Source organism: Pseudophryne corroboree, chromosome 2 (assembly GCF_028390025.1).
Source record: "Pseudophryne corroboree isolate aPseCor3 chromosome 2, aPseCor3.hap2, whole genome shotgun sequence".
NCBI classification, from domain to species: domain Eukaryota; kingdom Metazoa; phylum Chordata; class Amphibia; order Anura; family Myobatrachidae; genus Pseudophryne; species Pseudophryne corroboree.
In genome coordinates, this window is record NC_086445.1 from 395,400,216 (window position 1) to 395,414,588 (window position 14,373).

The 14,373-nt window shown below is 43.7% G+C and overlaps 1 protein-coding gene across 4 annotated transcripts in view; it reads right to left on the minus strand.

The window, feature by feature from the left end:
- Nucleotides 1–219: 219 nt before the first annotated feature.
- The window catches only part of INPP4A (inositol polyphosphate-4-phosphatase type I A), a 266,919-nt gene continuing 252,765 nt past the window's right edge, over nucleotides 220–14,373 (minus strand). For all 4 annotated transcript variants that reach the window (XM_063953338.1, XM_063953341.1, XM_063953340.1 and 1 more), the window contains one exon: nucleotides 220–1,984. In XM_063953338.1, coding sequence (XP_063809408.1) covers nucleotides 1,852–1,984 — 133 coding nt within the window. In that variant the 3' untranslated portion in view covers nucleotides 220–1,851. The remainder of the gene's footprint in view (nucleotides 1,985–14,373) is intronic.

Genomic DNA, 14,373 nt, shown 5'->3' on the forward strand with positions numbered 1-14,373 from the left:
GATTATTTTAGAAGATGAATGTGGTTTGTGCAGTCATGCAAACATGGTAGTGAGTGCAGGGCTACATGGCACAGAGGCAGCGTCATGATGTGAGGAGGGAATAAAGCCACAGACAGAGTTTGATAACGGGAGGAAGAACAACCTCCAACAGCATAGAGGAAAAAGGACTGTGACGTCACACTTGCCTCTATATGAAACAAAGGTCATACATTCAATATGTTAACTAGTAATGTGCTTTATTTTAATAAATTATTGTTGTATAAAATTAAACAGTACTGCTTAAATATAACAAATAGGAACAGGCCTAATTAATGGAAATTAGACACTCATTAACACTGACAAGCTGATCATAAGGACGCACCATAAGGCGATGAAGCGCAGCGATGCAGGACTGAGACGGACAACCTGCCAGTAACATGGTTTCATGTTACGTATGACACAACTGCCATTCTGTGCCAGAGCAGAAATGAATAGCTTTTGCCACCCATGGGATAAAAACTGCCTTAGGGATCTCGGCATCATGGTACTTGCATACGTATATATCGGAAAGGTTAATGAGGAAATGACTGTTCTCGCCTCTATGCTCTGTTGCAGGCAGATAGCGCTAGAGGAGGGTTACTAATTGCTGGGAATACATGTTCAGATAAAAGTGTCTTGTCAGACTATGGTGGCAATACATATCACAGTGTATATGGCAGCGATATGTGGGTCCTTCACAAAAGAGGAGACATTTCCCTGTTTCTCCCATGTGAAGGAACAGGGGTGTCCGTCAGTTGGCCACGGCAGGACATATACTGCACAATGCAATGGCAAAAATATTGCATCATATGTACATACTGAACGATTCACCATGTCTGACCGATCGATATTTGAGAATGGACACATGCATACACTGCACAATTGTATAATGTATGAACAGCATTCGTTTTCAATGATCCCTGTGATGAATCCAGTACAGACAACCACTGACTTCTTCACTAAATTCATTAAGATAAAAATAGGACTGAATAAAACTTTCTTCATATAGACAAATAATCCCTAATAATTCTGCAAATGCTGGGTCTTCTTTGCAACTGGCTGACTGTGTTGCAGCAAAGATAGGGAAGAAAAAGACCTGTGTTCTCTGCTCTGTAAGGGAACACACAGAGGTGCTATTCAGCCATAATTTAGTAGAGAAATCTAATTGAAAAAAAATTGGGTTTGTAGCATCTTTAAAGCAGGGTTGAATGAGCATGATGGCAAGCTGCAGGTTTCACTGTAGGATCAGCATGTACAGCATTTGATGCCGATTACAAATTAGTTTAATGGTCTTATATCAGAACAGGAGTGAAGAGGAGCGCGTGAAATGGAACCTGTTGCTATTTTACTAAGGATTACTGAGGATAAACGAACCCAACCCATGCACCCACCTGCACCCTGATGCACTTCATGTTCATGAGCTGTGGAAACAAATGCCACAACATTTCCTATATTTTAACCCAAAGTGCCTAAAACATTGAAACATTTGTTTTACTCCCTATATTTTATTATGGACAACTGCAGCCTAACATGCCATGGTTTTCTAGCATCTTTAGCAGAGGGACCTCAGCGAGGGAATGCTACAACCATGTACAACCTCCTAAGGATCATCCTGCTTCACCACATTTGTGAGGTCACTAGTAAGTTTGTATTCAAGTGTTCAGTTCATAAACGGCCTTGTTAGTGAGAAGTCACGCTAAAACGCTGTAACAAACCATCTTCCGGTGCATGCTCCATTCATATGGGGGCCGTCTCCATAAACCATACAGTGAAAATCTTATATTACACATGTATGAATATCTACAGATGCTGTAGGGAAACATTCAGTATAACCTAAGTTTCCACTTTTCCGTAGGTTCCTTCAGGAGGCCTGTAATGCTTTGGGAATGCCTTCAGCTGTAGACTGTTAAATGCATATTTGCGGCATCCCACATTCTTCATGGTGTTTTCCCGGCGACAGCCCTCACTGAGGAAAAAAAACAAAAAAAAACCAGGCACAAAAAGAAAATATAATCTGCACAAATAACAAATGGAAAACACAGGCAAAGCAGTAGCATATGAAAGCATATTAAATTAGGATGTTAGAAATGTATGTTACTGGTGTGGTATGTGCAGTACAGCATTCCAAGCAGATTTATTTTTAGGTGGAATAAAACATTTTATTTGTGGTATTTTATGTTCAGATGCAAAGCATGATTGCAATACGGCAAAACCAGCAGGACAAAAAAGGATCAATTATTTGCATAAAGGAACAATGTTGGAGGCAGAAAAATCAGACAAAATAATAAAAATATAACTCTACCAACTACTTACTAGTTAAACACATAGACATTAGGTCAGGCGCAGGCAACCACGAGCATGACCAGATTTATAACTATAACTCCCAGACCTAACAAATGACATCATATTATCTGGGTAAAAACATACATAGAAGTAGCCAGTAGAGATGAGCGGGTTCGGTTTCTCTGAATCCGAACCCGCACGAACTTCATGTTTTTTTCACGGGTCCGAGCAGACTCGGATCTTCCCGCCTTGCTCGGTTAACCCGAGCGCGCCCGAACGTCATCATGACGCTGTCGGATTCTCGCGAGACTCGGATTCTATATAAGGAGCCGCGCGTCGCCGCCATTTTCACACGTGCATTGAGATTGATAGGGAGAGGACGTGGCTGGCGTCCTCTCCATTTAGATTAGGGTTGAGAGAGAGAGAGAGAGATTGACCTGAGGCTGTGATACTGTAGAAGAGAGTGCAGAGTTTAGTGACTGACGACCACAGTGACCACCAGACAGTGCAGTTGTTTGTTTTATTTAATATATCCGTTCTCTGCTTGAAAAAAACGATACACACAGTGACTCAGTCACATACCATATCTGTGTGCACTGCTCAGCCCAGTGTGCTGCATCAATGTATATATATATCTGACTGTGCTCAGCTCACACAGCTTATAATTGTGGGGGAGACTGGGGAGCACTGCAGTGCCAGTTATAGGTTATAGCAGGAGCCAGGAGTACATAATATTATATTAAAATTAAACAGTGCACACTTTTGCTGCAGGAGTGCCACTGCCAGTGTGACTAGTGACCAGTGACCTGACCACCAGTATATATAATATTAGTAGTATACTATCTCTTTATCAACCAGTCTATATTAGCAGCAGACACAGTACAGTGCGGTAGTTCACGGCTGTGGCTACCTCTGTGTCGGCACTCGGCAGCCCGTCCATAATTGTATATACCACCTAACCGTGGTTTTTTTTTCTTTCTTTATACATACATACTAGTTACGAGTATACTATCTCTTTATCAACCAGTCTATATATTAGCAGCAGACACAGTACAGTGCGGTAGTTCACGGCTGTGGCTACCTCTGTGTCGGCACTCAACAGCCCGTCCATAATTGTATATACCACCTAACCGTGGTTTTTTTTTCTTTCTTTATACATACATACTAGTTACGAGTATACTATCTCTTTATCAACCAGTCTATATTAGCAGCAGACACAGTACAGTGCGGTAGTTCACGGCTGTGGCTACCTCTGTGTCGGCACTCGGCAGCCCGTCCATAATTGTATATACCACCTAACCGTGGTTTTTTTTTCTTTCTTTATACATACATACTAGTTACGAGTATACTATCTCTTTATCAACCAGTCTATATATTAGCAGCAGACACAGTACAGTGCGGTAGTTCACGGCTGTGGCTACCTCTGTGTCGGCACTCGGCAGCCCGTCCATAATTGTATATACCACCTAACCGTGTTTTTTTTTTCTTTCTTTATACATACATACTAGTTACGAGTATACTATCTCTTTATCAACCAGTCTATATATTAGCAGCAGACACAGTACAGTGCGGTAGTTCACGGCTGTGGCTACCTCTGTGTCGGCACTCGGCAGCCCGTCCATAATTGTATATACCACCTAACCGTGTTTTTTTTTTCTTTCTTTATAGTCATACTAGTTACGAGTATACTATCTCTTTATTAACCAGTCTATATTAGCAGCAGACACAGTACAGTGCGGTAGTTCACGGCTGTGGCTACCTCTGTGTCGGCACTCGGCAGCCCGTCCATAATTGTATATACCACCTAACCGTGGTTTTTTTTTCTTTCTTTATAGTCATACTAGTTACGAGTATACTATCTCTTTATCAACCAGTCTATATTAGCAGCAGACACAGTACAGTGCGGTAGTTCACGGCTGTGGCTACCTCTGTGTCGGCACTCGGCAGCCCGTCCATAATTGTATATACCACCTAACCGTGGTTTTTTTTTCTTTCTTTATAGTCATACTAGTTACGAGTATACTATCTCTTTATCAACCAGTCTATATTAGCAGCAGACACAGTACAGTGCGGTAGTTCACGGCTGTGGCTACCTCTGTGTCGGCACCCGGCAGCCCGTCCATAATTGTATATACCACCTAACCGTGGTTTTTTTTTCTTTCTTTATACATACATACTAGTTACGAGTATACTATCTCTTTATCAACCAGTCTATATTAGCAGCAGACACAGTACAGTGCGGTAGTTCACGGCTGTGGCTACCTCTGTGTCGGCACTCGGCAGCCCGTCCATAATTGTATATACCACCTAACCGTGGTTTTTTTTTCTTTCTTTATAGTCATACTAGTTACGAGTATACTATCTCTTTATCAACCAGTCTATATTAGCAGCAGACACAGTACAGTGCGGTAGTTCACGGCTGTGGCTACCTCTGTGTCGGCACTCGGCAGCCCGTCCATAATTGTATATACCACCTAACCGTGGTTTTTTTTTCTTTCTTTATACATACATACTAGTTACGAGTATACTATCTCTTTATCAACCAGTCTATATTAGCAGCAGACACAGTACAGTGCGGTAGTTCACGGCTGTGGCTACCTCTGTGTCGGCACTCGGCAGCCCGTCCATAATTGTATATACCACCTAACCGTGGTTTTTTTTTCTTTCTTTATACATACATACTAGTTACGAGTATACTATCTCTTTATCAACCAGTCTATATTAGCAGCAGACACAGTACAGTGCGGTAGTTCACGGCTGTGGCTACCTCTGTGTCGGCACTCGGCAGCCCGTCCATAATTGTATATACCACCTAACCGTGGTTTTTTTTTCTTTCTTTATACATACATACTAGTTACGAGTATACTATCTCTTTATCAACCAGTCTATATATTAGCAGCAGACACAGTACAGTGCGGTAGTTCACGGCTGTGGCTACCTCTGTGTCGGCACTCGGCAGCCCGTCCATAATTGTATATACCACCTAACCGTGTTTTTTTTTTCTTTCTTTATAGTCATACTAGTTACGAGTATACTATCTCTTTATTAACCAGTCTATATTAGCAGCAGACACAGTACAGTGCGGTAGTTCACGGCTGTGGCTACCTCTGTGTCGGCACTCGGCAGCCCGTCCATAATTGTATATACCACCTAACCGTGGTTTTTTTTTCTTTCTTTATAGTCATACTAGTTACGAGTATACTATCTCTTTATCAACCAGTCTATATTAGCAGCAGACACAGTACAGTGCGGTAGTTCACGGCTGTGGCTACCTCTGTGTCGGCACTCGGCAGCCCGTCCATAATTGTATATACCACCTAACCGTGGTTTTTTTTTCTTTCTTTATAGTCATACTAGTTACGAGTATACTATCTCTTTATCAACCAGTCTATATTAGCAGCAGACACAGTACAGTGCGGTAGTTCACGGCTGTGGCTACCTCTGTGTCGGCACCCGGCAGCCCGTCCATAATTGTATATACCACCTAACCGTGGTTTTTTTTTCTTTCTTTATACATACATACTAGTTACGAGTATACTATCTCTTTATCAACCAGTCTATATTAGCAGCAGACACAGTACAGTGCGGTAGTTCACGGCTGTGGCTACCTCTGTGTCGGCACTCGGCAGCCCGTCCATAATTGTATATACCACCTAACCGTGTTTTTTTTTTCTTTCTTTATAGTCATACTAGTTACGAGTATACTATCTCTTTATCAACCAGTCTATATTAGCAGCAGACACAGTACAGTGCGGTAGTTCACGGCTGTGGCTACCTCTGTGTCGGCACTCGGCAGCCCGTCCATAATTGTATATACCACCTAACCGTGGTTTTTTTTTCTTTCTTTATACATACATACTAGTTACGAGTATACTATCTCTTTATCAACCAGTCTATATTAGCAGCAGACACAGTACAGTGCGGTAGTTCACGGCTGTGGCTACCTCTGTGTCGGCACTCGGCAGCCCGTCCATAATTGTATATACCACCTAACCGTGGTTTTTTTTTCTTTCTTTATACATACATACTAGTTACGAGTATACTATCTCTTTATCAACCAGTCTATATTAGCAGCAGACACAGTACAGTGCGGTAGTTCACGGCTGTGGCTACCTCTGTGTCGGCACTCGGCAGCCCGTCCATAATTGTATATACCACCTAACCGTGGTTTTTTTTTCTTTCTTTATACATACATACTAGTTACGAGTATACTATCTCTTTATCAACCAGTCTATATATTAGCAGCAGACACAGTACAGTGCGGTAGTTCACGGCTGTGGCTACCTCTGTGTCGGCACTCGGCAGCCCGTCCATAATTGTATATACCACCTAACCGTGGTTTTTTTTTCTTTCTTTATACATACATACTAGTTACGAGTATACTATCTCTTTATCAACCAGTCTATATATTAGCAGCAGACACAGTACAGTGCGGTAGTTCACGGCTGTGGCTACCTCTGTGTCGGCACTCGGCAGCCCGTCCATAATTGTATATACCACCTAACCGTGGTTTTTTTTTCTTTCTTTATACATACATACTAGTTACGAGTATACTATCTCTTTATCAACCAGTCTATATATTAGCAGCAGACACAGTACAGTGCGGTAGTTCACGGCTGTGGCTACCTCTGTGTCGGCACTCGGCAGCCCGTCCATAATTGTATATACCACCTAACCGTGGTTTTTTTTTCTTTCTTTATACATACATACTAGTTACGAGTATACTATCTCTTTATCAACCAGTCTATATATTAGCAGCAGACACAGTACAGTGCGGTAGTTCACGGCTGTGGCTACCTCTGTGTCGGCACTCGGCAGCCCGTCCATAATTGTATATACCACCTAACCGTGGTTTTTTTTTCTTTCTTTATACATACATACTAGTTACGAGTATACTATCTCTTTATCAACCAGTCTATATTAGCAGCAGACACAGTACAGTGCGGTAGTTCACGGCTGTGGCTACCTCTGTGTCGGCACTCGGCAGCCCGTCCATAATTGTATATACCACCTAACCGTGGTTTTTTTTTCTTTCTTTATAGTCATACTAGTTACGAGTATACTATCTCTTTATCAACCAGTCTATATTAGCAGCAGACACAGTACAGTGCGGTAGTTCACGGCTGTGGCTACCTCTGTGTCGGCACTCGGCAGCCCGTCCATAATTGTATATACCACCTAACCGTGGTTTTTTTTTCTTTCTTTATACATACATACTAGTTACGAGTATACTATCTCTTTATCAACCAGTCTATATTAGCAGCAGACACAGTACAGTGCGGTAGTTCACGGCTGTGGCTACCTCTGTGTCGGCACTCGGCAGCCCGTCCATAATTGTATATACCACCTAACCGTGGTTTTTTTTTTTCTTTCTTTATAGTCATACTAGTTACGAGTATACTATCTCTTTATCAACCAGTCTATATTAGCAGCAGACACAGTACAGTGCGGTAGTTCACGGCTGTGGCTACCTCTGTGTCGGCACTCGGCAGCCCGTCCATAATTGTATATACCACCTAACCGTGGTTTTTTTTTCTTTCTTTATAGTCATACTAGTTACGAGTATACTATCTCTTTATCAACCAGTCTATATTAGCAGCAGACACAGTACAGTGCGGTAGTTCACGGCTGTGGCTACCTCTGTGTCGGCACTCGGCAGCCCGTCCATAATTGTATATACCACCTAACCGTGGTTTTTTTTTCTTTCTTTATACATACATACTAGTTACGAGTATACTATCTCTTTATCAACCAGTCTATATTAGCAGCAGACACAGTACAGTGCGGTAGTTCACGGCTGTGGCTACCTCTGTGTCGGCACTCGGCAGCCCGTCCATAATTGTATATACCACCTAACCGTGGTTTTTTTTTCTTTCTTTATACATACATACTAGTTACGAGTATACTATCTCTTTATCAACCAGTCTATATATTAGCAGCAGACACAGTACAGTGCGGTAGTTCACGGCTGTGGCTACCTCTGTGTCGGCACTCGGCAGCCCGTCCATAATTGTATATACCACCTAACCGTGGTTTTTTTTTCTTTCTTTATACATACATACTAGTTACGAGTATACTATCTCTTTATCAACCAGTCTATATATTAGCAGCAGACACAGTACAGTGCGGTAGTTCACGGCTGTGGCTACCTCTGTGTCGGCACTCGGCAGCCCGTCCATAATTGTATATACCACCTAACCGTGGTTTTTTTTTCTTTCTTTATACATACATACTAGTTACGAGTATACTATCTCTTTATCAACCAGTCTATATTAGCAGCAGACACAGTACAGTGCGGTAGTTCATGGCTGTGGCTACCTCTGTGTCGGCACTCGGCAGCCCGTCCATAATTGTATATACCACCTAACCGTGGTTTTTTTTTCTTTCTTTATACATACATACTAGTTACGAGTATACTATCTCTTTATCAACCAGTCTATATTAGCAGCAGACACAGTACAGTGCGGTAGTTCACGGCTGTGGCTACCTCTGTGTCGGCACTCGGCAGCCCGTCCATAATTGTATATACCACCTAACCGTGGTTTTTTTTTCTTTCTTCTTTATACATACATAGTTACATAGACATCTCTTTATCAACCAGTCTATATTAGCAGCAGACACAGTACAGTACGGTAGTTCACGGCTGTGGCTACCTCTGTGTCTGCACTCGGCAGGCAGTCCATAATTGTATACTAGTATCCATCTCCATTGTTTACCTGAGGTGCCTTTTAGTTGTGCCTATTAAAATATGGAGAACAAAAATGTTGAGGTTCCAAAATTAGGGAAAGATCAAGATCCACTTCCACCTCGTGCTGAAGCTGCTGCCACTAGTCATGGCCGAGACGATGAAATGCCAGCAACGTCGTCTGCCAAGGCCGATGCCCAATGTCATAGTACAGAGCATGTCAAATCCAAAACACCAAATATCAGAAAAAAAAGGACTCCAAAACCTAAAATAAAATTGTCGGAGGAGAAGCGTAAACTTGCCAATATGCCATTTACGACACGGAGTGGCAAGGAACGGCTGAGGCCCTGGCCTATGTTCATGGCTAGTGGTTCAGCTTCACATGAGGATGGAAGCACTCAGCCTCTCGCTAGAAAAATGAAAAGACTCAAGCTGGCAAAAGCAGCACAGCAAAGAACTGTGCATTCTTCGAAATCCCAAATCCACAAGGAGAGTCCAATTGTGTCGGTTGCGATGCCTGACCTTCCCAACACTGGACGTGAAGAGCATGCGCCTTCCACCATTTGCACGCCCCCTGCAAGTGCTGGAAGGAGCACCCGCAGTCCAGTTCCTGATAGTCAGATTGAAGATGTCAGTGTTGAAGTACACCAGGATGAGGAGGATATGGGTGTTGCTGGCGCTGGGGAGGAAATTGACCAGGAGGATTCTGATGGTGAGGTGGTTTGTTTAAGTCAGGCACCCGGGGAGACACCTGTTGTCCGTGGGAGGAATATGGCCGTTGACATGCCAGGTGAAAATACCAAAAAAATCAGCTCTTCGGTGTGGAAGTATTTCACCAGAAATGCGGACAACAGGTGTCAAGCCGTGTGTTCCCTTTGTCAAGCTGTAATAAGTAGGGGTAAGGACGTTAACCACCTCGGAACATCCTCCCTTATACGTCACCTGCAGCGCATTCATAATAAGTCAGTGACAAGTTCAAAAACTTTGGGTGACAGCGGAAGCAGTCCACTGACCAGTAAATCCCTTCCTCTTGTAACCAAGCTCACGCAAACCACCCCACCAACTCCCTCAGTGTCAATTTCCTCCTTCCCCAGGAATGCCAATAGTCCTGCAGGCCATGTCACTGGCAATTCTGACGAGTCCTCTCCTGCCTGGGATTCCTCCGATGCATCCTTGCGTGTAACGCCTACTGCTGCTGGCGCTGCTGTTGTTGCCGCTGGGAGTCGATGGTCATCCCAGAGGGGAAGTCGTAAGCCCACTTGTACTACTTCCAGTAAGCAATTGACTGTTCAACAGTCCTTTGCGAGGAAGATGAAATATCACAGCAGTCATCCTACTGCAAAGCGGATAACTGAGGCCTTGGCATCCTGGGTGGTGAGAAACGTGGTTCCGGTATCCATCATTACTGCAGAGCCAACTAGAGACTTGTTGGAGGTACTGTGTCCCCGGTACCAAATACCATCTAGGTTCCATTTCTCTAGGCAGGCGATACCGAAAATGTACACAGACCTCAGAAAAAGAGTCACCAGTGTCCTAAAAAATGCAGCTGTACCCAATGTCCACTTAACCACGGACATGTGGACAAGTGGAGCAGGGCAGGGTCAGGACTATATGACTGTGACAGCCCACTGGGTAGATGTATGGACTCCCGCCGCAAGAACAGCAGCGGCGGCACCAGTAGCAGCATCTCGCAAACGCCAACTCTTTCCTAGGCAGGCTACGCTTTGTATCACCGGTTTCCAGAATACGCACACAGCTGAAAACCTCTTACTGAGGAAGATCATCGCGGAATGGCTTACCCCAATTGGACTCTCCTGTGGATTTGTGGCATCGGACAACGCCAGCAATATTGTGTGTGCATTAAATATGGGCAAATTCCAGCACGTCCCATGTTTTGCACATACCTTGAATTTGGTGGTGCAGAATTTTTTAAAAAACGACAGGGGCGTGCAAGAGATGCTGTCGGTGGCCAGAAGAATTGCGGGACACTTTCGGCGTACAGGCACCACGTACAGAAGACTGGAGCACCACCAAAAACTACTGAACCTGCCCTGCCATCATCTGAAGCAAGAAGTGGTAACGAGGTGGAATTCAACCCTCTATATGCTTCAGAGGTTGGAGGAGCAGCAAAAGGCCATTCAAGCCTATACAATTGAGCACGATATAGTAGGTGGAATGCACCTGTCTCAAGCGCAGTGGAGAATGATTTCAACGTTGTGCAAGGTTCTGATGCCCTTTGAACTTGCCACACGTGAAGTCAGTTCAGACACTGCCAGCCTGAGTCAGGTCATTCCCCTCATCAGGCTTTTGCAGAAGAAGCTGGAGACATTGAAGGAGGAGCTAAAAGGGAGCGATTCCGCTAGGCATGTGGGACTTGTGGATGGAGCCCTTAATTCGCTTAACAAGGATTCACGGGTGGTCAATCTGTTGAAATCAGAGCACTACATTTTGGCCACCGTGCTCGATCCTAGATTTAAAGCCTACCTTGGATCTCTCTTTCCGGCAGACACAAGTCTGCTGGGGTTGAAAGACCTGCTGGTGACAAAATTGTCAAGTCAAGCGGAACGCGACCTGTCAACATCTCCTTCTTCACATTCTCCCGCAACTGGGGGTGCGAGGAAAAGGCTCAGAATTCCGAGCCCACCCGCTGGCGGTGATGCAGGGCAGTCTGGAGCGACTGCTGATGCTGACATCTGGTCCGGACTGAAGGACCTGACAACGATTACGGACATGTCGTCTACTGTCACTGCATATGATTCTCTCAACATTGATAGAATGGTGGAGGATTATATGAGTGACCGCATCCAAGTAGGCACGTCACACAGTCCGTACTTATACTGGCAGGAAAAAGAGGCAATTTGGAGGCCCTTGCACAAACTGGCTTTATTCTACCTAAGTTGCCCTCCCACAAGTGTGTACTCCGAAAGAGTGTTTAGTGCCGCCGCTCACCTTGTCAGCAATCGGCGTACGAGGTTACATCCAGAAAATGTGGAGAAGATGATGTTCATTAAAATGAATTATAATCAATTCCTCCGCGGAGACATTGACCAGCAGCAATTGCCTCCACAAAGTACACAGGGAGCTGAGATGGTGGATTCCAGTGGGGACGAATTGATAATCTGTGAGGAGGGGGATGTACACGGTGATATATCGGAGGGTGAAGATGAGGTGGACATCTTGCCTCTGTAGAGCCAGTTTGTGCAAGGAGAGATTAATTGCTTCTTTTTTGGGGGGGGGTCCAAACCAACCCGTCATATCAGTCACAGTCGTGTGGCAGACCCTGTCACTGAAATGATGGGTTGGTTAAAGTGTGCATGTCCTGTTTATACAACATAAGGGTGGGTGGGAGGGCCCAAGGACAATTCCATCTTGCACCTCTTTTTTCTTTTCTTTTTCTTTGCATCATGTGCTGATTGGGGAGGGTTTTTTGGAAGGGACATCCTGCGTGACACTGCAGTGCCACTCCTAAATGGGCCCGGTGTTTGTGTCGGCCACTAGGGTCGCTAATCTTACTCACACAGTCAGCTACCTCATTGCGCCTCTTTTTTTCTTTGCGTCATGTGCTGTTTGGGGAGGGTTTTTTGGAAGGGACATCCTGCGTGACACTGCAGTGCCACTCCTAGATGGGCCCGGTGTTTGTGTCGGCCACTAGAGTCGCTAATCTTACTCACACAGCTACCTCATTGCGCCTCTTTTTTTCTTTGCGTCATGTGCTGTTTGGGGAGGGTTTTTTGGAAGGGCCATCCTGCGTGACACTGCAGAGCCACTCCTAGATGGGCCCGGTGTTTGTGTCGGCCACTAGGGTCGCTTATCTTACTCACACAGCGACCTCGGTGCAAATTTTAGGACTAAAAATAATATTGTGAGGTGTGAGGTATTCAGAATAGACTGAAAATGAGTGTAAATTATGGTTTTTGAGGTTAATAATACTTTGGGATCAAAATGACCCCCAAATTCTATGATTTAAGCTGTTTTTTAGTGTTTTTTGAAAAAAACACCCGAATCCAAAACACACCCGAATCCGACAAAAAAAATTCGGTGAGGTTTTGCCAAAACGCGTTCGACCCCAAAACACGGCCGCGGAACCGAACCCAAAACCAAAACACAAAACCCGAAAAATTTCAGGCGCTCATCTCTAGTAGCCAGACTAACTATGAAGTAACTCTAGAGTGGGGATTAGTAACAGTGGTGAGACTGTACTCAAGCAATTGGAATGTTTGTGCCGTGCAGACGACCACATTGAGGAAGTTACTTTCTAGTTCAGGCCTGGCCAACCTGTGGCTCTCCAGATGTTGTGAAACTACACATCCCAGCATGCCCTGCAACGGTTTTAGCATTCCTTAATAGCAAAACTGTGGCAAAGCATGATGGGACTTGTAGTTTTACAACAGCTGGAGAGCCACAGGTTGGCCAGGCCTGTTCTAGTTAGTCCAGCACCTGCCTGAGCTAATCAACTGTGGCAACTATACGGCTGCAAGAGGGCAATTCTAAGATGGCGTATGGGGACAGGAGGAGGCTGTAAATGCCTGGTACACCAAAAAGGTTTCTGTACTAACACTCTATACTATATAGAACACACCAATGTAAACTTGCATTAAGCTTTGCATAATGCACACAATGTTCAGAGTAACTTACACTACGCAAAATAATGTTTGAAAGTACTAGCAATATGTGAAGCGGATGTCTCAGCAAGCCAAAAATCATGGTTCTGCTAGAGTTATTTGCTGGGGAATGTCATGTTATTCAATTCTCTGAGAATCATTTGCTGTATTGCTCCCCACAATATATGGTACTTACCACTCATCAAACAGCTCTGTCATTTACAATTTTGAATAACACTAAGGGGGACATGTACTAAGCTGTGATAAAAGTGGAGAAGTTGCCCATGGCAACCAATCAGCATTGACGTAACATTTCTCATTTGCATACTATAAATATATACAGAGTAGCTGATTGGTTGCCATGGGCAACTTCTCCACTTTTATCACTGCTTAGTACATGTCCCTCTTAATTTTACCACTGGTCATTATCCTAGAAACAAGGTTTACAGTATTTACAGTAAGAAAAATACAAAATACAAAATATAGGTCAGGAACTCTTGGGATAGTTTTAGTATACAGTTAGAATTTGTTTTGGGATATATTGTGATGTGAAAACGCAATATTATTTTTCACCTGTTCAACAATGCACAAAGATAAAGAAACACAGAAATATGTATAATAAGAAAGAAAGTCTCTCTATAAAACTACAATGGTAGCAAACACGTGCGTTTTCTGCAGTTAATGGGTCAAACACTGATAAAACGGCATATAAGCCTAATATAATAAGGTTCATTCTTCATGATTTCATATATATATATATATATATATATATATATATATATATAT